Source organism: Balaenoptera musculus, chromosome 5, assembly GCF_009873245.2.
Source record: "Balaenoptera musculus isolate JJ_BM4_2016_0621 chromosome 5, mBalMus1.pri.v3, whole genome shotgun sequence".
In the NCBI taxonomy this organism is placed as follows: Eukaryota; Metazoa; Chordata; class Mammalia; order Artiodactyla; family Balaenopteridae; genus Balaenoptera; species Balaenoptera musculus.
The window spans coordinates 9,292,189-9,318,374 of NC_045789.1; the positions used below are offsets into that span (position 1 = coordinate 9,292,189).

Below are 26,186 nucleotides of genomic sequence, written 5' to 3' on the forward strand. Positions count from 1 at the left end.
TTTTTTTTAAAAATATTTGTTTATTTATTTATTTTTGGCTGTGTTGGGTCTTCGTTTCTGTGTGAGGGCTTCCTCTAGTTGTGGCAAGCGGGGGCCACTCTTCATCGCGGTGTGCGGGCCTCTCACTATCGCGGCCTCTCTTGTTGCGGAGCACAGGCTCCAGACGCGCAGGCTCAGTAGTTGTGGCTCACGGGCCTAGTTGCTCCGCGGCATGTGGGATCTTCCCAGACCAGGGCTCGAACCCACGTCCCCTGCATTGGCAGGCGGATTCTCAACCACTGCGCCACCAGGGAAGCCCCCAATGTAAGTTTTTTATTTGTTTTCTTATGGTTTTTCAGAACAGAAAAAGTATACCATATACTGTAACATGAACACAATATATACTAATGTGAAATTAGGTCACATAAAGCCTTGCTACTCAAAACATGCTCCACAGCGCAGAAGCTCCAGCGTTACCTGGAACTGTTAGAAAAGCAGAATCTCAGGCCCAGATCAGAACATGTATTGTTTAATAAGATCCCCAGGTGATTCATATGAACATTAAATTTTTAAAGAGCTTGAATAAAGCATACTTGAGATATGATAAACGGCTCATAAAGTGTCCAATTTGATGAATGTTGATGTACATCTATAGCCATGGAAACTCAAGACAATGAACATATCCATCATCCCCCAGAGAGCCTCAGATCCCCTTCTGATCTTTCTTCCCCCTGCTTCTACTCCTTGCCCCACGCCCAGGCAACCACTGGTCGGATTTCTGTCACTATAGCACAGTTTGAATTTCCTAGACGTTTACATACATGGAATCATAAGTAGTCTTCATGTCTGTCCTCTTTCACTCAGCATAATTATACTGAGGCTCGTGCATGTTGTTGTATGTATCATAGTTTATTCCCTTTTATTGCTGAGCAGTATTCCGTTGTTTAGATGTACCACACTTTGTTAATCTAGTCTCCTGTTGATGGATATTTGGGTGGTTTCCTAAATTTTACGAGGCAGTAATCTAGAGTTTCAAATTAAGAGAGAAATTGTTAATAGAAGCCTAGAGATAATTGCTAATTCTAATAAGGTGATTCATTTATGCAATGATTATATTTTTACAAAGATCCTCAATATGTAAACATTTTCTTAAAGGAACAAAAAAACTTCATTTCTGTATGAGTAACACAGAGCAAATAATTCTAAAAAGAATCACATGCTGAGCTTCAATTTATTGATCTCCTTTCCGGTAAACTTCCAGAATGTTCTTCAGATGACATGGTGGAGTTTGGAACCCAGAAAGGACAGGGACAGGAGGAGAAGATGAATGGGAGTGAAAAAGTACTGAAAGGTGTTTTGTATCTTTTTGAGAAAGAATGAACCTCTAAAAGATAGGAATGGCCAAGGTGTGCCAGTGGTAGGATTTTTATCAATCAACAAGCTTTTGCTGGCTCTTTCTTGAGGTTCCCACATTGTATTAAATATTGTAGAAGATTCAAATTAGTGTGTAACACAATCTCTTTCCTCTTGAAACTTTTTGTATATGTAGATGGAGCGATAAGACTAAAACACCAGGAACTTTAGCAATTTTTTGAAATTATAGGCTGCTGATTTTAAGTGTTGTAATAGTTGTTGAGAAACACGGTAGGATAAGGAAGGAAGCAATCATGTGGGATTAGAAGCCCAGAGTTCTAGTCTTGAGTGCTGATGGCTGTGTAATTTAGCCTCTCTTGAGTTTTCAGTTTCCTCACCTATAAAACAGCTGTCATAATTTCTGTTCTGCCTGCTTTATAGAGCTGTTGTGAGATTAAAACAAGGTATATCAAAGCGTGAAGCACCATGAAAACTTCAGGGCACTATACAAATTTAAGAGATTTCATCAGGACTCTTTCCTTCCTCCTTCCACAGACCCTCACAGTCAACGGCATCGGTCACCTTCCCTGACCCATATGCTTATCCCTGTAAGCACATCTAGGTCAAGACTGCATCACAGGGGAACACTCCTCTGACACACACCTGACATGCCTGGTGCCCACTGCAGGTGTAGATAAAGTGTACCCTTCCTTCCTGGTGTCATTTTTGTACATGAATTTGAAGACAAAGACTGTAAAATTAAATAGTGAAAACCTTGGTTTATAAGGCTATCTGAGCATGTTTTTTCATATTCCAGATGTGCTATTAGTAACAAAATGCAAATTCACTTATTCAGTATTCTGAACTGTTAAAATTTGTATTTTAACTTATGGAAGAAATTTACTTTGTGTTTATAGCCTGTGTAAGAACCTCAAATTTTGATTTTCCTGAAGCCCATTTTGTTTCTAATTTCTGACTTTTAGAAAAGGGAACCAAACCTTTTTTTACTAATCTAATTATCCCTTTGGATTATTGATTATTTATAATACATTAAGGATTTTTTTCCTTCTCCTTTTCCCCCCTAAATTTGAGAAGAAGAGATATTTCCTCTTTGGGATGCTGTGTGGACACTCCCTGTACAATTTTAATGTCGTCGACCTCCCTTTCCCGCTGGCTCTGTTTAAGAAACTTCTGGACCAAGAGCCATCATTAGATTTAAAAGAACTCAGCCCTCTTTTGGGGAAGTAAGTAAATATAATTGCTTTTCTAGGACTATATATGGAGTCAGTCTCAGTAGTTTAAATATAAATAATGTTATACACACAGACAAGGTCTTCAGTTTCAATAAATGTGCATGCTCTTTAGATGAATTTGAATTTTGGCATGACTTATAATCAAGTAAACATTTAAAAATGGAGAAAAGCCAAATGCTCCTTAATTATCAACCAGCACAATAAACGGAGCTCTGGCCTGGTCTCTTGAATTTATCCAGATGGAAACAGTTGCTTTGGATAGTACATGATATTCTTTTTTTTTTTAAATTATTGGTTTTTGGTTTTTTAAAAAATTTTTATTTATTTATATTTATTTTTGGCTGTGTTGGGTCTTCGTTTCTGTGCGAGGTCTTTCTCCAGTTGCAGCAAGCGGGGGCCACTCTTCATCGCGGTGCGCGGGCCTCTCACTGTCGCGGCCTCTCTTGTTGCGGAGCACAGGCTCCAGACGCGCAGGCTCAGTAGTTGTGGCTTACGGGCCCAGTTGCTCCGCGGCGTGTGGGATCTTCCCAGACCAGGGCTCGAACCCGTCCCCTGCATTAGCAGGCGGATTCTCAACCACTGCGCCACCGGGGAAGCCAAGTACATGATATTCTTAATGAGAATCATGCATGCTATATTTGTTTTAAATAAATCCTATTTAATCATTTCATTTATTTTAATAAATCAGCGTGTCATCAACTTTATTTTTTAAGGTTTGAAAAATACTTGTTCTAAGTTAAAAGCAAACTATATCCTGTGAGGAAAATACTGGCAGCACATAGGACAGACAAAGGATTAATATCTCTGATGCATAAACATAGATATTCATGTAGATACGGCTATGTGTGTGTGTGTATATAATAATAAAACGAAAATATGCTCACCTTACTAGTAATCAAGAAAATGCAAATGAAAATGAGATATTTTTCTGCTTACGGATTGACAACTGTTAAAAGTTTCTTATAAAATGTAAACTTGGCAGCAGATGGGGGGGGAAGTATTCTCTTCTCACGTACTGTTAGTGGAAGAACAAACTGGCTAGATTTTCACCATGTGCTCTGACAGTGTAGAGCAGGGTTTTTCAACCTTGGCAATACTGACATTTTGGGCTGGATAATTCTTTGTTATGGAGCGCTGACCTGGACATCGTAGGAATGTCTAGCAGCATATGGGGTTGCTACCCACCAGATGCCAGTAGCAAAACTCCCTTCAGTCGTAACAACCAAAGATGTCTCCAGATTTTGCCAGATGTTCCCTGGGGGACAAAACCACCCCTGGTTGAGAATCACTGGTCTAGAGGAAGGGGCTCCTTTTTATAATTTCCACCAAGACACAGCAGTGTCTGTGTTAGCAGTGGGTCTACCAATCAAACCGTAAATAGAGGTTAATTCCAGGAAGAGGGAGTGGGTAGGTGGAGGAGAAGAAATTCACATGGCATTTTATACACTTCTACATTGTCCACAGCTTTTTCCATTGAACATTTATTTCTTTTGAAATTTTACAAGAATAATAAATATAATGTTTTAAACCAAATTTTTCATTAGGAATTTGCAGGGAGTTCTAAATGATGAAGCTGGTGACATTAAAGAAGTACTTGGCATACGTTTTTCTGTGAGTACTAATGAAAGCCAGATTGTAGTTTAGATTTAACGTTTTTTAAAAATATTTTTATTATAGTGTCTTAAATACGGGATGTGTCTTTTGAAGGGTGTTTTACGTCTGTAAAACTGTAGGACTTTTCTCCCACTTGCTCCTCATTTCATACGTTATGTCTATATACTCTCAAATAAAGTGAAAAGACAGCAATTATTCAATCAATGTGAACAATATAAAAAACTAAATGGAATGATGTATGCTTAAAGCAATATACAGCATATACTAGGGTATGTCTCTATTTATATATATATATTTAGAAGACCGAACTACATAAGTAATTAACCAATGCCTAGTTATTTAAAATTGTATAGGGAAGAATGTACTAGCACGTTTTGGTGGAAATAACCTCAAGCACACCTGCCATCAGGAAACTCATCACGTAGTGGAGAAGACAACCTTTGCAGAAATAATTTTCACATAGTGATGTATTGTGAGAGGGGAGAGAGAGAGGAACAGAGGACTAACCCTGAGAAAGTCATGCTCATTTTAAATTCTGATGAGTGATGGAAGTTGCCGGGTGAAAAGGAAGCCCCGCCTGCTGTGGCCTAACCGTAAGAGAGACGGTGAGGCCAGTGAACTGAGGGTCAGCGCGGCCGGAGGTTCCAGCAGAAGCGGGAAGAGGCTCCTGAGTTGGGCAAGGGTCACATCACGGAGGCCTTTTTGATCCTGCTAAAGAGGTTTGAAATTTACCCTAAAGGCAATGAGAAGCCTTTGAAAGATTTTAAGCAGAATGACATATTCAGATTAGTGTTTTTAAAATATTGTCCTGTCTGCAGCTGGGGAAATGGGAGCAGAACAAAGCCTTCATCCTTTTGCCATATTCTCCAAGTTTCCTTCTTCTAGCTGACCAGGTGTTTTCATCCCCCTGTGTCATACAGGGTTGTGTGCAATGCAGACGTAATTTCCTTTTCTTTCTCAATAGAGATGGTAAAAAGGGCAAAGTAGAGAATAGTTTAGTCACTGGTAAAGTATATTATTGGCCTTTTTTTTTTGCTTCCCTCAAGGAAAGACTATGTTTCTAAGTGTGTTGATTACATTTTCAACACCTCTGTCATGGCAGTTTATAAGGAATTTCAGAGAGGATTTCATAAAGTCTTTGACAAAGAGATACTTAAACATTTCCAGCCTGAAGAACTAATAACAGCAATAGTTGGAAATACTGATTATGACTGGAAACAATTTGAAAAGGTAGGTGATCACTAAAGTGCCTCCAATTCTTCCAAACAAGAAATCCCCCTAAAAACCATTTTTCTCCTTTTTTTTTTTTTCAAGAATTCAAGGTATGGTCCAGGATACTGTAAATCACATCCTACGATACTGATGTTTTGGAATGCTTTCCATAAATTAACTTTGGGTGAAAAGAGAAAATTCCTCTGTAAGTATTGTAGTAATAGATGGATCTATAATTATATATCTTTTAAAATATCTTATTTGAGATAAAGTCATTATTAATGGTGTGTCACAAATGTTAATGGCAAAGCAAGGGTTAGAATCCAGGTTTCCTGCCTTCTAGACCACTGTTCTCTCTCTTACATAAGCCTGTTCCCCATTTTTAAAAAAATGATAGTAATAAAGATATTGCTATTTTACTACCTTGTCTGCACTGACTCTAATACCACCTCCAATTTCAGTTTGTGTCCTCTTTCTTCACTCTAGTTGGCTCCTAATTGAGCCTTTTATCTCACATTCCTACCTTTATTTAATTACCTAAAGTCCTATGGAATTAGGACAATGTCAACTGTCTCAAATGCTATTCTAGAAGTAATAATAATAATAGCAATGACCACTGATGGTGATAATAATAATAATAACTGCCTTTCTATCGTGTGCCTCCTCTACACCAGGCATTGTACTGATCACTTTATATCTATTACACCCCTTTATCCTAATAGCGACCTCATGAAGCAGGCACTTTTATTTTTCCCCATTTCAGATACAAGGAAAAAAAGGCTTGAGGCATTTAGTGTCTTGCCTGTGTTCAAACAGCTGGTGAGTGTCAGAATGAGAATTTGAACCCAGCAGGCTAATTCAAAGCCCAGGCTCAAGACCACTAAGCTCCGTGTGGTATAAGTACTTCTCTTGGTGGGAACCCTAAGGTTTCCACAGGACAGACTTAATGACTTATTCTCTTACCTTTTCATCCCATTTCTCAGTTTTTCCTGAGCTACGCATCTTCTTGCTATTTTTGTTGCTACTGAGGATGTTTGAGGACAACTTTCCCATAAACCTAACCTACTTCTCCACAAGCCCAAACTACCTTTCCAATCTTCTCTCTTAACGGGAAACTTCTGCTTCAGTCCAGTGGTTCTTTTTTTTTTTTAATTTATTTTATTTTTTTATTTTTGGCCGCATTGGGCCCTCGTTGCTGCGCGCGGGCTTTCTCTAGCTGCGGCAAGCGGGGGCTACTCTTTGTTGCAGTGCACGGGCTTCTCATTGCGGTGGCTTCTCTTGTTGTGGAGCATGGGCTCTAGGTGCGTGGGCTTCAGTAGTTGTGGCACACAGGCTCAGTAGTTGTGGCTCGCGGGCTCTAGAGTGCAGGCTCAGTAGTTGTGGCGCACAGGCTTAGTTGCTCCGCGGCATGTGGGATCTTCCCGGACCAGGGCTCGAACCTGTGTCCTTTGCATTGGCAGGTGGATTCTTAACCACTGCGCCACCAGGGAAGCCCAGTCCAGTGGTTCTGTTGGCGGTACATTCAGTGAGTTCACTTACATTTTCCTACCCCTGGCTTTTTCTTGGGCTTTTCCCCCTGCCTGGAATGGTCACCCAGCTCATCTCCTTGAGAACTGACTAACCAGCTGTGACCTCTGAAGCTTCCCTGTCGCCCCAGCCTGGTGCCTCTCTCCCTGCCTTGAGTCTCAGGGCCTTCATTAGCTCCTCATACTTCCTAGTTGAGCTAAACTAAACTTCCTCGTATCTTGCTGTTATATTTTCACGTATATAATTTCCCCTCAACTAGATCACGAACTCACTAGATCAAGGACCAAGACCAAATGTCATGATTTTTTTTCACTCCACATGGTCCCATGTAGTTAGTTCTCTTTGCACAAGGGGACCCAATAAATATTTGTTGAGTGAAGTGACTGATTTCTTCCTTTTCATTTTAAGTTTTGCTCTTCCTATGAACTCTCTTAACCAAAGTTTATTTCTTTTTAGTTTTTCTTACAGGAAATGAAAGGCTGCATGTAAAAGGCGTACGGAAAGTGGGAATCCTATTTCGCTGTCCTGAAACTTTCAGTGAAAGAGATTTCTCAAGATCACTGACATGTCATAATATTCTGGACCTCCCTAAATATTCTACAATGGAAAGGATGGAGGAAGCACTTCAAGTAGCCATCAACAGCAACAAAGGATTTATCTCACCCACGGTCACAGAGTGATAGTGGCCTTTGAGAGGCTCAGATCTCAGGTTCTCTCACCCTTCGATCCCTCTGTTCTTAGTACAAAGTGTTGGCGGGTTTTAGTTAGAATTAGTTGACAAATGCTGGGATAAACAATAGCATGATGAGTCAAGGGTAACATTTTTAATGAATCAACATTTCCTGATCCTTAAACTTGCTATGAGAATGCTTGCTTTTTACTGAATTATTTCCTGAACAATAATTATCATTTAAAAATATACTAAATGTTAAAAGCTAACAGATATTTTAAAAAAATTGTACATCTAGTAAACACTGTCTACAAATATGAAAGACATGCTGAAGTTCAAAAAAATCAAACTGTAAACTAATTCAACATGTTTTTGAGGCACGTAGATATATATTTTTATATTCTGGAATGTCTCCAGAGTTTTGATTTTAGCCAAACAATCTATTTGAAAAATCTAAATGTTAAGGGATTTATTAATTTAATGAATAATGACTTATGCTCATTGCTGTGTTCCAAGAAGCATTCTAAATGCAGATATCATTAATTTGGTTAAAGGCTAAGCCCAACCAGGAACTCCCATCTAATTACAGTTGGAAAAAAATGAAGAACATGAAATATGTTTTCAGCATCATGGTATAGAATGAATTAAAGGAGAGATATAAGTATGGTAGAAATGGATTTTGTGCGCCATTTCTATCTCATATTAAATTTTAAACTGTAAGCTATTCTATAAATGCCTATTGTCATCCCAAACCATACACAGAAGCCTTGTGTCAGTGGTACTTTGGGAAAGGAAACTATGGGGTGAAGTTCATACTGGGGTGCTGATGTGGAAAGAGGGCAGGCATCTGAGGATAGAGAGAACAGACATAGAGAATTCACCAAGGACACTAGAATGTGAGGTGGTTAGTAGAAACATAAGCCCCCAGCAAATCCTCATAGTTATTTTGGATATATCTGGTTTCTACAATAAATGGAATGAAGGCCCAGATGTATTCTATTTGAATTTTAAGGGAAAAGGTAACCTCTAAATCTTAGGGATCCTTAGGCACCTGACTTTTGGGTTGTGTTTTTCAGGCCGTTCAACTCCAACATGACTTTTTCTATGCAAATGGGTGAACTGTACCAGACATTTTAAGAAGAGATAGTACCAATTCTTTATATACTCTTTCAGAAAATAAAGGTAGAGAGAACACTTCCCAATTAATTCTCTGTTGCCAGCATTACCCTGATACCAAAACCAGATAAAGACATTACAGGAAAAGAAAACTACATGTATCTCTCATATGAACAGATACAAAAATCTTCTACAAAGTTTTAACATGTCAAACACCCAATAGAATATAAAAAGGATAATACCTTGTGACCAACTGGGATTTAGTCCAGAAATGCATTTGAAAATCCATTATATTTCACTATAATAGAAAAAAAAAAATCACATCATTACCTCAATAGAGGTAGAAAAAAACTGACAAAATTCAACAGCCACTCATGCAGGATGAATACTCTTGGAAAACTAGGAACTTCCTCAACCTGATTACTTCATACTTAATGGTGAAAGACCAAATGCTTTCCTACTAAAATTGGGAACAAGGCCAAGATGTCTGTCATCGCTTCTGTTCAACATTGTACTAGATGTACTAGTCCACACTATAAGGCAAACTAAAGAAAAGAAAGGGCATAATGATTAGAAAGGAAACAGTAAAGCTATCTTATTTATAAATTACATGGGTATCCGTAGGATATTCAAAGGGATCCATACAAAAAAACTACTAGAACTATTAAGTAAATATAGAAAGGTGTCAGGATTCAAGGTCAATATATAAAAATTAATTGCATTTATATATACTCACAACAATCATACACTGAATTTTTTTAAAGTACCATTTGCAATATCATCAAAAAATAAGAAATACTTAAGGATAAATTTAACAAAATATGTTCAACTGTTTCCTGAAAACTTGAAAATATTGCTGAAAGAGATTAAAGAAGCTTTAAATTAATGGAGAGAGACATGCTCATGGACAGAAGAATCAATATTATCAGCATGTCAGTTCTTCTGAAACTGATCTAATTTAGTGCAGTTTCAAAATCCTTGCAGTCTGTTTTGTAGAAATTGATAAACTGATCTTAAAATGTATATGGAAATGCAAAGGACCTAAAATAGCCAAAACAACATTGAAGAAAGACCATGGTGGAACAGTTGAGTGAACTGATTTTGAGACTTAATTAGAATCTACAGTAATCAAGGCAGTGTGGTACTGGAGTAAAAATGGACATACAGGACTTCCCTGGTGGCGCAGTGGTTAAGAATCCACCTGCCAATGCAGAGGACATGGGTTAGAGCCCTGGTCTGGGAAGATCCCACATGCCGCGGAGCAACTAAGCCCGTGCACCACAACTACTGAGCCTGCGCTCTAGAGCCCACGAGCCACAACTACTGAACCCACGTGCCACAACTACTGAAGCCCATGCACCTAGAGCCTGTGCTCCTCAACAAGAGAAGCCACCGTAATAAGAAGCCCGCGCACCACAACGAAGAGTAGCCCCTGCTCGCTGCAACTAGAGAAAGACCGCGCGCAGCAACGAAGACCCAACGCAGCCATAAATAAATAAATAAATAAATTTATAAAAAAAAAAAAATGGACATACAGATAATGGAACACAATAAAAAGTCCAGAAGTAAATCGAGTCACATATAGCCAACAGTTTTGACAAAGACACCAAGGCAATTCAGTGAGTAAAGGCAAACTGGAACAGTTGGAAATCAATAAGAAAAAAAAAAAGAACCTCTTCCCTTACCTCACATCATAAAGAATAATTCATTTGAAGTGTAACAAAGACCTAAAGCTATAAAACTTCTAGAAGATAACATATAAGAAAATCTTTGTTACCTTGGGTCAAGCAAAGATTTCTTAAGTAAGACAAAAAAGGCACGAACTATGTAAGAGAAAAAAATGGATAAAGAAGAAAAAATGAATAAACTGCATCAAAATTAAAACTTAAGCTCTTCAAATGACATTTTTTCATGTAATTTTATTTATTTTTTTGTTTTAGTTTTTTATACCTTTTTTTTTTAATTGAAGTATAGTTGCATTACAATATTGTGTTAGTTCAAATGACGTTTTTAATAAAATTAAAAGGCAAGCCACAGACTGGTAGGAAACATTTCAAAACATATGTCTAACAAAGGACTTTATATGTAACGTAAAGAGTTCTATTATAGGAACTTCCGTGATGGTCCAGTGGTTAAGACTCCCCACTCCCAATGCAGGGGGCCCTGGTTTGATCCCTGGTCAGGGAACTAGATCCCACATGCTGCAACTAAAGATCCTGCAAGCTGCAAGGAAGATCCCGTGTGCAGCAACTAAGACCCAGCACAGCCAAATAAAATAAATAAATAAATATTTAAAAAGAACTCTGTTATATATAAAAAAACCCTTAGATAATAAGCAATCGAATTAATAAATGGGCAAAAGATGTGAACAGACCACAGAGGAGAGACAGAGATCAGCACTAATAAGCACCTGAAAAAATGCTAAACATCATTAATCGTTAGGGAAATGGAAATGAAAACTGCGATAAGATAGTACTCTAGACCACCGGGATTGCTAAAATTAAAAAGACTGACCAAACCAAATGTCAGCAAGGATACAGAGGGACAGGAACTCCCAAAAACTGCTGGACGGAATGCAAAATAATATAGCACTTTAGAAGAGTCTGGTAGTTTCTTAAAATGATATTCATGTACTTACCATATGACACAGCAGTTCCATTTTTAGGTATTTACTCCAAAGAAATGAAAACATTTATCCACTCAAAGACTCGTTCACAGTATTCACAGCACTTCTGTTCTTTGTGGCCACAAACCGGAAAGGACTGAAAAGCCTGCCTATTGGTAAATGGATAAAGAAATTGTGGTATATCCATATAATAGAATACCACTCAATAACAAAGAGGGAACCACTGATGAAACACTACAGGATGAATCTCAAAAGCCTTATGTTAAGTGAAAAAAGTCAGACACAAAAGACTGCACAAGTTTGAGTCCATTCCTAAGATACTCTAGAAAAGGCAAAAATCTATTGACAGACAGCAGATCAGTGGTTGCAGGCACCGCAGCGTGGGCCGTGGGACCGCACGAGTTTCACCACGAGGCTGCGGCAGAGCCCCCAACAGAATGCTTAACAAATTTCAGCTCTCCGGGCCACCATAGCTTCTGGAAATCCTGCACGTCCGCCTGTGTCAGGGCTCCTCCTAGTGGAATTGCAGTGTTTCTTCGAAGGCCACCTGGTCCAGTTCAGGTGGTCACTGCCCGCCCGGGGACACCTTCTCAGCCCTGCCCACCCACCTCTTCACCGGCCAGCGTCCTGTTTACTCTGGCCACCGTCCAAGCCAGTCGTGAGTCATCGAGTTTCCCTTTAACCTTTCCTTTTCGATTCCGCCCCTTTAAAAAAAAAAAAAAGCAGTTTCGATTCTCTCTGAAACTGCCGGCTCCGCCCCCCCAAACAGCGCATTGGAAGCCCGGCGTCGGGGCAGGGGCGGGGCAGGGAGGCTGCGGTTCCTCGACGCCGCCGCGCGTTCCGCTCGTTCCGCCTCCGCACCGCGACGCCGGGGGTCCCGTGGGCGCTCTCGGGGCGGCCATCTCACCCTCTCCTTGCGTCGCCACAGCTCGGTCTCTTCCGAAGGTCCGGAGAGCGGAGGCACGGCCGTGGAGCCCGGGAACACGGTGATGGAGCGGAGGCCACGGAGGAAGTCGCGGGGCGGCGGCGGCGCGCGCTTGGCGTCCGGGCTGGTCCCCGCGTCCCGGCCCGCGGAGCCGCGGGGTGCGAAGCTCTGGCTCTTCCCCAGCGCCGCCCCGCTCTGCGGCGCGCTGTTCCGGAGGACCGAGGCGACGCGCCAGATGTGCTGCACGCGCGAACGCCTGGCGGTGCTGGAGCGCGGCGGGGCCGGCGTCGAGGTCCACCAGCTGCCGGCGGGGAGCGACGGCGCCAGGAAGCCGAGTGAGTGGGGCCGCGCAGCGCCCGCTCGGCCCTCCCGCCGCGGGCTGGGGGTGTGAGTGCGGTGGGCTGCCGGGGTCGGCGCCTGCGGGGTCGCGGTCGCGGTCGGGGCCAGCAGGGACGCTTCTCTGCAGAGTGGCCCGACTTGTGGGCATGCGGTCCTTCTCTCCCCGCGAAGGAGATTCAGACGGGGACCCGACGCCGCAGCGGTCCGCGGGGGCCGCAGCCGCGCGCCGGCCCGGGGGCTTTTCGCGCTTGGCTCGCGCAGCATCCCTGAGCTCTCGCAGCCGCGGTGCCGGCGGGCGTGGAGTTTGGCGGGGGTGGTGGCGAGGAGTAGACCGCTGCGTCCGCCGAGCGCACGGACGGAGTGCACCGGCAGCATCGTATCTCCGCCAGCCCTCCTCTGTCGTTGGTTTCTGTTCAGAGTGTGTTTCTCTCTGACCCCTTTTTCGGTCCGCTCCTATTTGGAGTCTTTGGAGAACCTCGCTCGCGTTATCTTGTTCTCAGTGACGATGTTTGCAGGCGTTTTAAAGAGTGCGTTCAGTTGCGCTTCTCCGTGGTAATCTCTGTAGAGATTTAGGTCCGGTGTCCGTAGCTCCGATTCTACAGGTGGGCGGGAGAGCAAATGGCCACACACTCAACTGAAAAATTTGCCCCTTCTGTTGAGTGAAGAAAACGATATTTTACTTTGGTTCGTTTTACTCTTAACTTGAGCGAAGTCGAGGATCTTTTTTCTGTGGGTCATTTGCATTTCTTTTTGGTGAACTGCCTGTTCATTCGTATCTTTGCCTGGCTTTTTAAAAAATGGAGTTGTTCATCTTTTTCGTATTTATTTGGAAGAGTTTTTGAATATTGAGTTCGAGTAGCCTTTTGTCGGTCATATACGTTGTAAAATTTTCCCCTACTTGCCTTTAGCTAAGGTTATTTTATAGTCTACTTCATCAATCTTTTAAGGAGGTTTATGGATTTTGTGTCATGTTAGAAAGCTATTCACAATCCAATTTCTTTTTTTAATGTACTCATCTTTATACTAATTTTAAGATTTTATTTTTAAACCTAAAATTTTTGATACACTTGGAAATTATTTTGACTTAAGGAATGAAGTAGGGGGATCTAGATTGATTTGTTTCTCCAGAATGGCTAGCCGGATGTCCCAATACCTTTTTTTGAATAAACCCTCCTTTTTTTCAACTGATTTGAAATGCTGGGTCTCTAAAAAACTTTGTTGGGCCATTTCTTCTTTATTACCAAACTGTTTTGGTTCTCTTAGCATTTTTATTATGAAGTCGTTTGTGCTTTGATATTTTTACATGAATAGATTTTTTTTCGTTAGAACTGAAAACAAAGTCCCAAATCTATCCTACTTTTTGTGAACAAATTAAGAGTAAATGGCATAGTGGACAATTTTAAATCTTTAAGTTTTAGAAAGGGCTAAATATGCACTAATGCCAATAACAATTCTTTCAACAACATCCTTTTTAAAAATCGTCCCCCCAAACCAAATGTCTCCTTTTAAGAATATAGGCCTTGGCTTCTAGATGGAGCGTCACGAGGGCTTTATTATTGTTATTTGTTTTGTTTTGGGAAAGAGTGTATCTCAGAATACACAATATATTTGCTCTTAAAATGAGTGGTGTCGTCCAAAAATTAAGATATATTTTCTTACAGCCTTTTCCATTTCTAGCTCTTCAAATTTAGTTTCTCTTTCTGAACTTCTTAAACAGGAATCTAAAAGCAAACTTCTTCCAGGTGTTTTAAGTGTATTATAATGCAATGAATAATAATAGTGGGTAACAGAATGGTGATAGCTCCTGGTTGGATTTGCTCTGCAGAGTGCATTAAGTTAGGGAAAAAAATGAAGATACATTCCATGGACCAAGGAGCAGAGCACCTGCTGGTTCTCTCCTCAGATGGAAAACCATTTGAGTACAACTATAGCATAGAGCACGCAAGGTAAGGAAGGTTTTTTCTTTTATTAAAAATCATTTAAATTTTGCTCAAAAGGCAATCATAATTTTTGTAGGAAAATGTTCCTTTACGTGATCCTTGTTGCTTGCTTTATACAGTGTGACATCTTAAGTAAATGATGAATTCTGGACAAGTGAATTCTATCAATGAACTCTAAATCAATTTATGTCTCCCATCGCATGTACCATGTGTTGCTTTGGCATTTAAAGGAAATGATTGGTTAGTCCACGTAGCCCCAGACTGGACTTTCACATTCATTAACTCATTTAGCCCTCATAATAATAATACTGTAAGTTCTATTTACAGAAATAGTTTTCAACCTTGGGAGAAAATGAATTATCATGGAATGATTTGTGAGACTTTTTACTAGTAGATCATATGAATTAGAAGTTATTTTCATCTCGTATTATTCCTGCATCATAAAATTATTGTTTGCAAAAGAGTCTTAGAATCATCTTACCACAGTTTTGTAATGCACATTATTTTCCTTTTAAGCCACTAATTAAAGCATGTTATTATTATAATGATTTTACATGTGCTGAATGTGAAGCAGTAAATTTAATGTTTTGAGCTTCAATCCTAATTAAATACAGTGAATAATTCTTACGTCAATGTTGTGACTTCCACTGTGGGATCAACATAAAATATATTTTCTTTCATCAGGTTTCAGTGCATTTTACAAGAAAAAAATAATATAATTCAGATCACATGTGGAGATTATCATTCGCTTGCCCTCTCAAAAGGTACTTTTCTGGAATATTACTTGTTTCTTAGAGGGAGCAAATGTGTGTGTGTATAGAACTAGTAGAGTGTATGTGCTTCACTTTGTCACAGGACAGAAGTATGGTTTTGAATGTGATACGGTCTAGAGCACTACTAAAGGAGATACAAAATTAGAATTCTTGGACCTATAAAATCTTCAGGTTTTCATAATTACTATTCCTACCTTTTGTTCTGTCAAATGACAACACTAAAGCAATTTGGTAACGAGTTTGATGTTCTTTATTTAAGGGAAAAGAGCCCATGGATTGAGAGTGTCTAGGGCCTCACAAGCACTGGAACACTCTTCCCGAGCGGTTTCGGGCAAGGGCGAGCTTTGTAGAGTGTTAGAAGCCTCAACGCGGAAGCAGGGCATGATTGGCTAAGGTCGCATGGCTGACATTTAGAAAGATCAAGGAACAAGGAAATAAGTGTAGAGCGCAGAGTAGACTTGGTGTTTGGGGATTGGCTGACTGCATGTGCTGTGTTTCTGGTCAAGCGGAGCATTTACAGGGGCATGAAAGTTCGGTTTGGTGACATGGCACCTGGGCTAGAGCTTTATTTCAAAAGTTCCATGTTTTTTTATTTTTCAAATATGAAACAGTGAAAATATTTTGAATAATCAAAATCTCCTCTCTGGAAGCAGGACCAGGCATGGTCCACCCTTTTCCAGAACTTTCTTCCCTTTTCCAGCTCCCATGACAGGAGCTCAGAATCCCTTGGGTCTGCTTTTATGGCCAGTTTGCAGGCCTCTGACGTGTTTTAACATTACCTTTTGAATTCAGAGATTCTCCCCAGCCTTTTATTACTTCCTGTTTCTTATCGGATACCATAATGGTAGGGAAGGGAAGTACTGAATATGGAGTATTTCCTGAAGAAACTTGACCTAATTAAGACAGGAAGGCGATAGAGGGGAATTCAGGATCAAGGAAATTTTTTAAATACGTAGGACGGATATAAACATAAACTGAATGAAAGCTGGAATGCAAGGGAAGTAAGTAATCAAGTATTTGACCTGTACTGAAGGCCCTGTTAAGGTTCGAGTGTATAAAACTTGTATTGGAAAAAACTAGTTGTTTGAGTTTATCCATTTATGAACAGATCTTTCATTTTGAGTAAGTACCATGTTGAGGTTGTGAAGGTGAGACAGACACACTGTGCCTTCAAGCAGCCCAGGATCTAGGGATGTGGGGCGAAGGGGTTGTTCAGGGTTTATTATTGGTAAATCACAATCTAGAAGAATGAAAGTTGGGAAAGCAAGAAAGGGAACTCTACTGATCGTTCTCGGTAGTATCATGATATTCCTGGTGGCTGATAGGCATGTGATAATTACGTTTGAAGGAAAACCTCTGTCTCCCACCAGGTCCTGCTCAGTAAACATTAAATCTCCAATATATTTTTTTAGATACTCCATTAGGTACTGTCATCTCTATTAGATAATATCTAAGAATTTTTCTTTAAAAATATGATCCAATATGTGTAGGTATGACTGAATCACTTTGCTGTACACCTGAAACTAACACAACATTGTAAATCAACTATGCTCCAATAAAAGTTTTAAAAATAAATAAGTAAAATAAAAATATGTTCCATATATTCAATTAATGGAAGAAGATGCTCACTCTTTCAAAATGCTGTGCTGCAGTTTTCAGTGTATCTTTAAGGTGTTTGTTTAGCATCTTAAGGCACTTGGGAGAGAGAAAGAAAGAAAAGTAGTTTTAGGTTTTATTTTCCCAAATGTAGAATGTTTCTATCTTTCATGGGCCCATCCTGAGGGATTTTTAACATACGTGCTTCTTGAGTTTGATTATAATATATTCAGATAACTTTATTCTTCGTCCGTTCGGGCTCCTATAACAAAAGTAGACTGGGGGGCTTAAACAGCAGAAATTCATTTCTCACGGTTCTGGAGGTAGAAGTCCAAAGTCAGGGTTCCAGCAGGTTTGGTGTCTAGTGAGGGCCAGTTTTCTCACAGGTGGAGAGGGCGAGGGAGCTCTATTTATAAGGGCGTTAACCCCATTCGTGAGTGCCCCCCACCTCGCGATCTCATCTGATTCTAGTCACCGCCCAAAGGCCTCACCTCCTGATACCGTCACACTGAGGGTTAGGATTTCAACGTAGGAGTTTTGGGGCGGGACACAGACATTCAGTTCGTAGCACTACCCTTTGAGGTAAGAGGTAAGGAATTGTAACTGTCATTGCTAAACGGAAGGTTCTTCTGGTTTTTCTGACCGAGACATGAGAGGATCTGAGCAGTCTTGTCAGTTTGAATGGAGGAGATCACGATGGTACAGTATGGATAGCACATAATGTCCTAGGGTGATGTCTGCTGCATTTTAAACTTACTAAGACAGCGTTTTCTCTGTTTACGTCGAGGTGGTGAGCTTTTTGCGTGGGGAAGGAACTTAGACGGCCAGCTTGGAGTTGGAAGAAAATTTGCCTCGAACCCTACACCGCAGATCGTGGAGCACCTCTCAGGAGTCCCCTTGGTTCAGATTTCTGCAGGAGAAGCCCACAGCGTGGCCTTATCCCTGTCGGGAAACGTTTACTCGTGGGGAAGAAACGATTGTGGGCAGCTGGGCCTGGGCCACACTGACAGTATGGAAACATATTTTCAAATTCATATTCTAAACAAATATATATTTGTCATATAAGAGATGAATGTACCACGGACTTCCCTGGCAAAAAATGGTTCAGATCCCCACTTTCATTAGCACTGACCTCCCCGGTTCTCTCTCTGTCTTCAGGGCAGAATCGGTCTAAACGACGTGCATGCACAGTGTGGAGGTCATGGCTGTAATTGAGACGTGTGTCCGGGCTGAGTGGGAAAAAGGGAAAGAGCATTGATTGGACTGGGGATCAGAATACCTGGGCTGTGATTCCCATTTCAGGTTAACTAATTTCAGGGCCTGCCCAAGTCACTTACTTTTCTCTAGGTCTTATTTTCTTTTTCTGTAAAGTGATGAGTTTGGATGAAGTGACCTTCAAGGTACTTGTGCACTTAAGTGTCTATTATTACAATTACATTAGGACAAAAGGATACTAAAATTTTATTTAGAAACTCACCTATCCTAGTCTCATAAGGTATTCATTACATCTGTAAACACACACGAAAACAACAATTCGCATTATTGAGCTACCTCTACAAAGCAGGTGGCAATATTTCTTTTTTTTTTTTAATTTTTAAAATTTATTTATTTATTTATTTATTTGTTTTTGGCTGTGTTGGGTCTTCGTTTCTGTGCGAGGGCTTTCTCTAGTTGCGGCGAGCGGGGGCCACTCCTCATCGCGGTGCGCGGGCCTCTCACTATCGCGGCCTCTCTTGTTGCGGAGCACAGGCTCCAGACGCGCAGGCTCAGTAGTTGTGGCTCACGGGCCCAGTTGCTCCGCGGCACGTGGGATCTTCCCAGACCAGGGCTCGAACCCGTGTCCCCTGCACTAGCAGGCAGATTCTCAGCCACTGCGCCACCAGGGAAGCCGCTGGCAATATTTCTGATGACCCCAAACACCTTGTTAGAGATTTAAGGTGTGGCAGACTCTGCTGCTTTATTAGCTGTGGTAATGTACACGTTCCCCCCAGAGTTACTGATCAGATACTGCATTTCTGCCTCACATGGTCCAATGCTAGTTACTCAGGAGAACCAGTAAGTCAGTGTTAGAAAAATACTCAGAGGAGGAAAAGGAATAAAGGACAGTTGAACTTAGTTTTGCTGAATCTCTAAGTGCTTGGACAAGAAAATAATCGTGAAAGAGAGAAGAGGTGGTGTAAGGCAAGGACAGTGTAGTAGAGACTTTGAAAGAAAAAAAGAAGCTTTATGTGCATTAAAAGGGTAATGCTAGATGGGACTTGGAAATATCAGGTATGCTTCAATGAAGGCTAATCAGGTCAGGTTAAAAAGAGAAGAATGGGCTCTGGGAAGTGAAAGTGACACTTTCACAGGTGAGTGCCCCCGAGTGTGGCCCTTTGACCACTGCCCGCCTCTGCTTTTAGACCTAAACGTACCAACACAGAGCCTTTCTTGCCAAAGTGTGTTAGGCGCTGTTGTGACGGGCCTAGAGGAAGCGGTCTGGGTATTTTATCAGTAGCGTGGAACTCTAGTGTGAAATTCACCATTTCCTTTGGGTCACTTGAACTCTTCTTTCCCTTGCATAGGTAAAGATTCTCCTTCCCTTATCGAAGTGCTGGACAATCAGAAAGTTGACTTTCTCGCTTGTGGTGGCTCTCACACTGCCCTGCTTACAAAGGTGCGTGTACCCTTGTCTCTGACTGTAACTCCAGGAGAGCACTTTGTAGTGGAGAAAGCACTAGAACCTGGAGATGTGGGCAGCTAGCGTTTCCCAGGGAAGAAAGGTCACCACTTCCCACATGCAGGACTGTCTGATCACTGGGGGGCTTTGCTTTGATGGTGATTCTATTGATTTTTCACTGACGCCTTTGCATCAGTGAGTGTTTACTTCTGTGTCCTATTTCTCTAGAAACTGATATGAAGTTCCCTTTCTTTAGGATGGGCTGGTGTTTACTTTTGGTGCTGGACAATATGGGCAACTCGGTCACAATTCAACACAGAATGAGTTAAGACCCTGTTTGGTAACTGGACTCGCTGGGAATAGAGTGACCCAGATAGCATGTGGAAGGTGAGTTGTGAAGTGTCAGTGAAAATGGGTAAGACATGCACGGTAAATTTAGATAGGTAGTTTAATAAAATTTCCATCAGGCTTCTTTGATTGAAATAAAGGTATCAAACATTTTCAGATAGGTGAAGATGCTTAATTTTACATTATTAGACAATCATAATAAATATTTTACTATGCATACTTACTTTCATTGATTTTTTTTTTTAATGTGTAAATATATTTACTTTCTGTTGGTCCTTTAGTGAAATACCTTTGTAACTGTTCGAATGCACTTTTATCTTAAAAAAAAGTTATCATTTATTTGGAAAAAAATGAACAGACATGAGTTAGAAAGGTTCATTCATTGATATCATCACTCCATCTCTGCATTAACCAAAGGAACATTGTCACCACTTTGGATTTTTCGTAACGTACATTCCTCCCAGTAGTACGTGTTCCAGAAGGAGTCCTCACCTTAGAAATGTCTTACTGCAAACCAGGCGGCAGTACCCCTACTAACACAGGAGAATTCACTGGAAAGACACGAGACTCACTGAAAGCTATTACACTGACGGTCACTTTTATTACAAGAGGAGGATACAAGTTAGAACCAGTCAAAGGAAGAGATGCATAAGACAGCGTCTAGAAGGGGTCCAAATGAGGAGCTTCTGGTGTCCACTCCCCTTGGAGCCATGGGCCGTGTTACCTTCTCCCAGCCTGATACATGACTGAAGAATACTGCCAACCAGGGAAGCTCACCCAAGTCCAGGGTTGTTTTTGGGGTTTCATTGCTTAGTCATGATTGACTGAATTATTGCCCATGTGGTTGAACTCAGCCTCCAGCCTCTGCGTACCGGAGAGGTTGGGCTTACATACAGCTGGAGGGGCTTCCAGGAGCCACCTGGGTAAACTGTTAGGTGTGGTCTTCGGGGCGGGCCTACCGGCCTACCGTGAATAACAGAGACACTCCTGTCGCTTGGAAACTTCTGAGGGTTTAGAGGTACCTCCCAGGCGGTGAGGACAAAGGCCAGACCTCGAGTAAGGCCAAATTCTTTCCTTACACATCTGTATAGTAGGAGAGGTCATCAAGCAAATCAGTAAGAAACTCAGCATGATAAAGGCCTTCGGGAAATAGAGCTCAGGGAGGATCACCTAATGCCGCCTTTTAGGCGGGGGAGGGGAGGGACTCAGAGATGGCTTCCAGAAGGGGGTGACTCAAGCCAAGGCCTAAAAAAGGAGTAGAAGGCAAGAGGTGGTGCTTGTTCTGACGAAGGGAACGTCATTTGCCAGGGTGCAGCGTCATGGCCTTCAGCACACTTAGCGTTTCCAGAATCATCTCAGCCACACGTTAGTGGCGTCTTAGTTTCTAGACGGCTAAGTCGTACATTGGAAATTGGTTAGCTGGTTTCACTGACTGAGTAGCGTAATTTCTTCAGTTCACCAGATTGCTGCATACTCTAATCATTGTGGATAATTGAGGATTGACCATATGTGCTTTCATTTAATAGGCAGCACACACTTGCCTATGTTTCTGATTTGGGGAAGGTCTTTTCTTTTGGTTCTGGAAAAGAAGGACAACTGGGAAACGGTGGAACACACAATCAACTGATACCACATCCCATGAAATCGCCATCAAATGAAGAACTCACATTTGGTAAATTCTTTAGGAGCGCAGGATTTGACACGAATACCTTGGTTGAGAAACTGATTGTTGTAAGCGTGTAATGTGGGCAAGAAAAGAAATGTATGACTGTGAAGGGAGGTTTTCTAAACATTGCTTTCATTTGTTTACTTGTAAACAGCGTAACACAGCCAATCTAATTTATCAAGTCGAAATAACCATTAGTTGTCCCTTAGCGCTTCAGGTTAAGATTAATGTGGATTTAAAATGATACAACATAAAATAGACTATATGGGTTCAGAGGCCTATGCAGCCTCTGATTCCAGTTTTCAAGGGACCTATTAATTCCATAGTGATTGTTTTTCTTACCTGATTAAAATGACTCATAATCATATAAAACCCTCAGAATGATGAGCAGCTGACATATGCCAGGCACTGTAAACTGTGCCTAACTCACCGGCCCTTAAACAGTTCCAGGAGATGTGTACTCTCAGTCCTCTTTTGCTGGAGGGTGCAGAGACTTGGAGGGCAGAAGGTTAGCCTGTGAAGGGTTGTGGCTGGACACGTGAACTGTGCCCTGTGGAACTTAGAGCCTTAGCTCTGAAACGTTCCACTGTAGAAGTGCCTCGGAGCCCTTGGGTCACTTGTTTCTGAAAGCTTAGTGGTGACCGGAAGTACCAAAATTCTCTCAGTTCTTCTGGGGAAATGAACAGTCGGGTTATTTCCTTAAGCAGATCAAGTATTATATCTGATTTCTTATAACCCCTTGCATAGGCTTTTGAAGTACTTATATTCTTCACAGCCAGTAGTCGTTGATTAAATCTTGAGTTGTAGAATCATATGGGTTTTAGTAAGAGGCGCTGAATTAAACCAGGGAACAGTTAACTAATCAGATATTTGTTTGACTGTGTTGTATATATAAGCATTTATGTTAATTATGTGTATTAAAGTGATACCACGTTGCCGACCTTGTGAATCATCTATGTTTGCTAACTAGACTTTACCCTGAAGTAGATACATATTTCCGCTTTATCGGTAGGAAATGTACTGAGTCTTTGTCTGTCAGAAAGATAAAAGGACTCAGTTTAAGAAGAATCTAAAATTATTTAGGCTGAGTGTGTATATTTGTATCAAATGAGTTTCTAAACTCTTATTTTTTGTAAATCCCTTTCAGAAAGCCGTACCTCGGAAAAGGAGTTAATAATGATTGCTGGAGGAGATCAAAGCATTTTGCTTTGGGTGGAAAAAAAGGTAAAAATAGATCTCTAGAAGTTTTATAACTTGGTATTTTAAGCAAAACAGAAGGTTCTAGAATCTAGATTTGGTGAATTCCAAAATCATCAGGTTACTAGGCTGAGTTTGGGGAATGGTTAGGCGTTATCGATCCTTTATTGTCTAAACTACATACGTATTTACTCACAAAAGTCAGCAGATTTGCCCTTAGTGTACGTCAAATACGTGTGATTTCCTTAGACTCTGCTGACCTTTCGGGAGGCTCCTTGCCAGGGGCATTTTGGTCAGGGTGCTAGTGAACCAACAGGTTGATATTCTGAAGTGACTTTGCCAGCCAATCCTAAAAAAGACCCGAGGTTTATAGTCTTATGAATAATCAGCCCGTAACCCCCGTACCCTACTCCACCAAGGCAGACTGAGTCCCTGCCACTTCTGTACCCAGTCCTTTTAGGATCTCTGCACTCAAAGCTGTCTGATGTTCAGTTTAATCTGACCATACCCGTATAAAGCGTTCAGCGTTGGGGCATTCAGAGAAACTTACTTTCGATCTAAGCACCCTTAGACAAGAAATGGGCAACCAGGCAAATGATTGATTGTTCCTTGGTAGAATCTTACTTTATGATTTTTGCAGAGCTGTGTTATCCATGCTTAGTATTACTCTATCCTTAGAACGTGCCTAAGAGTTGGAGACCTATTTCTGTGGTGTCTGAGTTACTGTATTTTACTATTTTGTTTGTTTACAGAATTCCTATGTTAATCTGAGGAGGAAAATTCCTACCTTGAATAAAGGCACTGTAAAGAGATGGATTGCTGACGTGGGGACTAAACAGTGGCAGAATACAAAGAGGTACACCCTAAGGGTCTGTCTGCTCATATAGCTCTCTAAAGCAGCGTTTCCCCAACTGGCTCTGCACAATACAGAGATGTGAGATTTTGTGGTCCGCTAGTGGTCCATTAGTCAGAGATCTGCAGAGAAACAGAACCAATAGGGTGTGTTTGAGGGTGGTGGGGAGAAATTTTAAGGAATTGGCTCATGCAGTTGTAGGGGATGGCAAGGACAAAATCTGTGAGGCAGGACAGCAGGCTGGAGACCCAGGGAAGAGTTGATATTGCAGCTTGAGTCTCAAGGCAGTCTGGAGGCAGAATTCCCTCTTCCTCTGGAGACCTTAGACTTTTTCTCTTAAGGCCTTTAACTGATTGGATGAGGCCCACCCACATTATGGAGGGTAATCTGCTTTTCTCACAGTCTACTGATTTGAATGTTAATCTCCTCTAAAAAATACCTTCACAGCAACATCTAGATTGGTGTCTGATCAAATCTCTGGGTGCCATGGCCTCGCCAAGTTGACACATACAATTTAGCCTGTAGGCTCCACGGGGGCGTCTTTCTTCACTGCAGGACTTCTCTGGGCCTTTGATGTGTTTAATTGTGACACTGAGCAGGAAATACAGTCTACGGTTTCTCAACCCTCGTTGACTTGAGAGCCTCTTGTTTGTTGAGCTGTTATTCACAGCTGAACAGCTTAGGCAGCCTTACTCTCAATGTTAGGACTCCTACCACCTGTACAAATTATACTCATTTTTATACAGGCATTTCCTTTTAGAGACATTTTTAGGTATGGCTTCCTAATTCTGGAAAGTAGTTATACCAAATAGCTGCATCATGCAGAGCACAAATGGTCAAGAACTATTTGTGCAAGGGCTTCTATGACAAAATTGAGCATACATCCCCACCTTTAATTTCTGGTAATTTTTTTTGTTTCTACTGCAGTGGAATAGAAATAAGTAGGGCTTGGAAAGCTGGGTGGGTTGGGAGTGTTTTATTTGTCCAAGAAAATACCCTAGGTCAAGCCGTATCCTCTTCCCCTCTGGCTTCTCTGAGTACATATCTTTTTGTTTCCCATGTTTGCCTCTGAAATTTTGAGATTTCGCAAATGAGACTTTCAGATGCCCGTGGCAATATGCAGATAAATTGGAGATGGAGGGAGGAGTTTGAAGGACAACTGATCATGTCTCCTGCTACAAGGAGGCACATTCTGATTTGTTTTAACCACCGTCTTATTCCTAATATAGGGAAATCAGAGAGATATTTTCATCCCCTGCATGTCTGGCTGGAAGTTTTTTAAGGGAAAGGTAATATATATAATAAATTTAAAATTCTGTTGAAAACACTATGTATAGATATAGCATGGTGACTATGTTAATAATACTGTATTGTATATTTGAAAGTTGCTAAGAGAATAGATCTTACAAGTTCTCATCACAAGAAAAAAAATTTGTAAGTATGTGTGGTGATGAATATTAACTAGACTTGTGGTGATCATTTCACAATATATGCTATACATATATCAGTGCATTATGTTGTACATACCTGAAACTAATATAATGTTATGTGTCAGTTATACCTCAATTTAAAAAACTGTGAAAGGTGGTAAAGAAAATGGTTTGAGGGTAAAATAATTACCTATGTCTTTATCTCTTTTTAAAAATTACCTTTTTTTTCCTACAAAAGCACATATATGCTTGCTGTAGAAAATGTCAAAAAAAAAGACATGAAACAAAAAGAAAATGAAAATCAAAATTCACCACTTAAGTGTAATAGCTAGTGTTTGTATAAATGTCTTTTTTATGCAAATCTGTTGTTTTACAAAAAATGGGATTATATTGTTCTATACATTTCTTCACACTTAATACATTTGCCCATTTTTCCATTTTATTCAATTTTTATATTATTCAGTATTTCCCCATAATATCATTTTAATGGTTGCAGGGTATTCCATGGGAAGGACATACCTTAATTTATTTGATTACTTCCTTATTGCTAGATACTAAGGTTTCTTTGAATTTTTAAGTATTATGAAAGAATGACTTTGTACTTCTTTTCCTAAATATTGATATAATACTTATTTTAAAAGAACTTTTTCTGTTTTCAGACACTAAATATATGTGTTATTTCACAAAGAATGGGTCTGTTTTTAGACAATATATTCACTCCAGTATAAATGTAATTCTTGAGTTAAGATAGACATTTCATTAGTAATTTCCTCTTTGATTACTAAAAATTTACTGCTCTGGAACCCCTTTTTTTGGTCCCTGCTTATAGTTCATGTAGCTGGAAAACGAGAAAAACCTTTACCTTTTTTCTGTGGCTATTTTTTTTTTTTTGTACTGTAAAATAAATATTTATTGATTACTCATTTAAGATAAGACAATATCTGATGTAAAGTCTGATAGCATATGTATTGTTAATGCAGCCTTGATATTTTTTGACATTTCAGAAATAATCATATTTTGTCAGCTGTATTTTCAATTGTATTCAGCCACATTTTTATAGTTATTGAAAAGGTGAGAAAAAAGTAATTTTATTAAAATGAAGCAAGCTTG

At 40.5% G+C, this 26,186-nt stretch overlaps 2 protein-coding genes across 2 annotated transcripts in view; both read left to right on the plus strand.

The window, feature by feature from the left end:
- LOC118895884 (probable E3 ubiquitin-protein ligase HERC6) overlaps window positions 1–7,881 on the plus strand; it is a gene marked incomplete at its 5' end in the record, with an annotated part of 54,735 nt that extends 46,854 nt beyond the window's left edge. The window contains 5 exon segments of the mRNA XM_036853448.1: window positions 2,412–2,576; window positions 4,130–4,220; window positions 5,199–5,429; window positions 5,514–5,616; window positions 7,395–7,881. Coding sequence (XP_036709343.1) covers window positions 2,412–2,576; window positions 4,130–4,220; window positions 5,199–5,429; window positions 5,514–5,616; window positions 7,395–7,618 — 814 coding nt within the window.
- A 4,285-nt stretch (window positions 7,882–12,166) lies between these two features.
- Window positions 12,167–26,186, plus strand: part of HERC5 (HECT and RLD domain containing E3 ubiquitin protein ligase 5) — a 42,016-nt gene continuing 27,996 nt past the window's right edge. Inside the window, exons 1-10 of the mRNA XM_036853418.1 lie at window positions 12,167–12,610; window positions 14,440–14,560; window positions 15,239–15,318; window positions 17,711–17,932; window positions 19,488–19,579; window positions 19,839–19,969; window positions 21,457–21,602; window positions 22,744–22,820; window positions 23,546–23,649; window positions 24,876–24,935. Of these exons, the coding sequence (XP_036709313.1) occupies window positions 12,340–12,610; window positions 14,440–14,560; window positions 15,239–15,318; window positions 17,711–17,932; window positions 19,488–19,579; window positions 19,839–19,969; window positions 21,457–21,602; window positions 22,744–22,820; window positions 23,546–23,649; window positions 24,876–24,935 (1,304 nt within the window). The 5' untranslated portion in view covers window positions 12,167–12,339. The remainder of the gene's footprint in view (window positions 12,611–14,439; window positions 14,561–15,238; window positions 15,319–17,710; window positions 17,933–19,487; window positions 19,580–19,838; window positions 19,970–21,456; window positions 21,603–22,743; window positions 22,821–23,545; window positions 23,650–24,875; window positions 24,936–26,186) is intronic.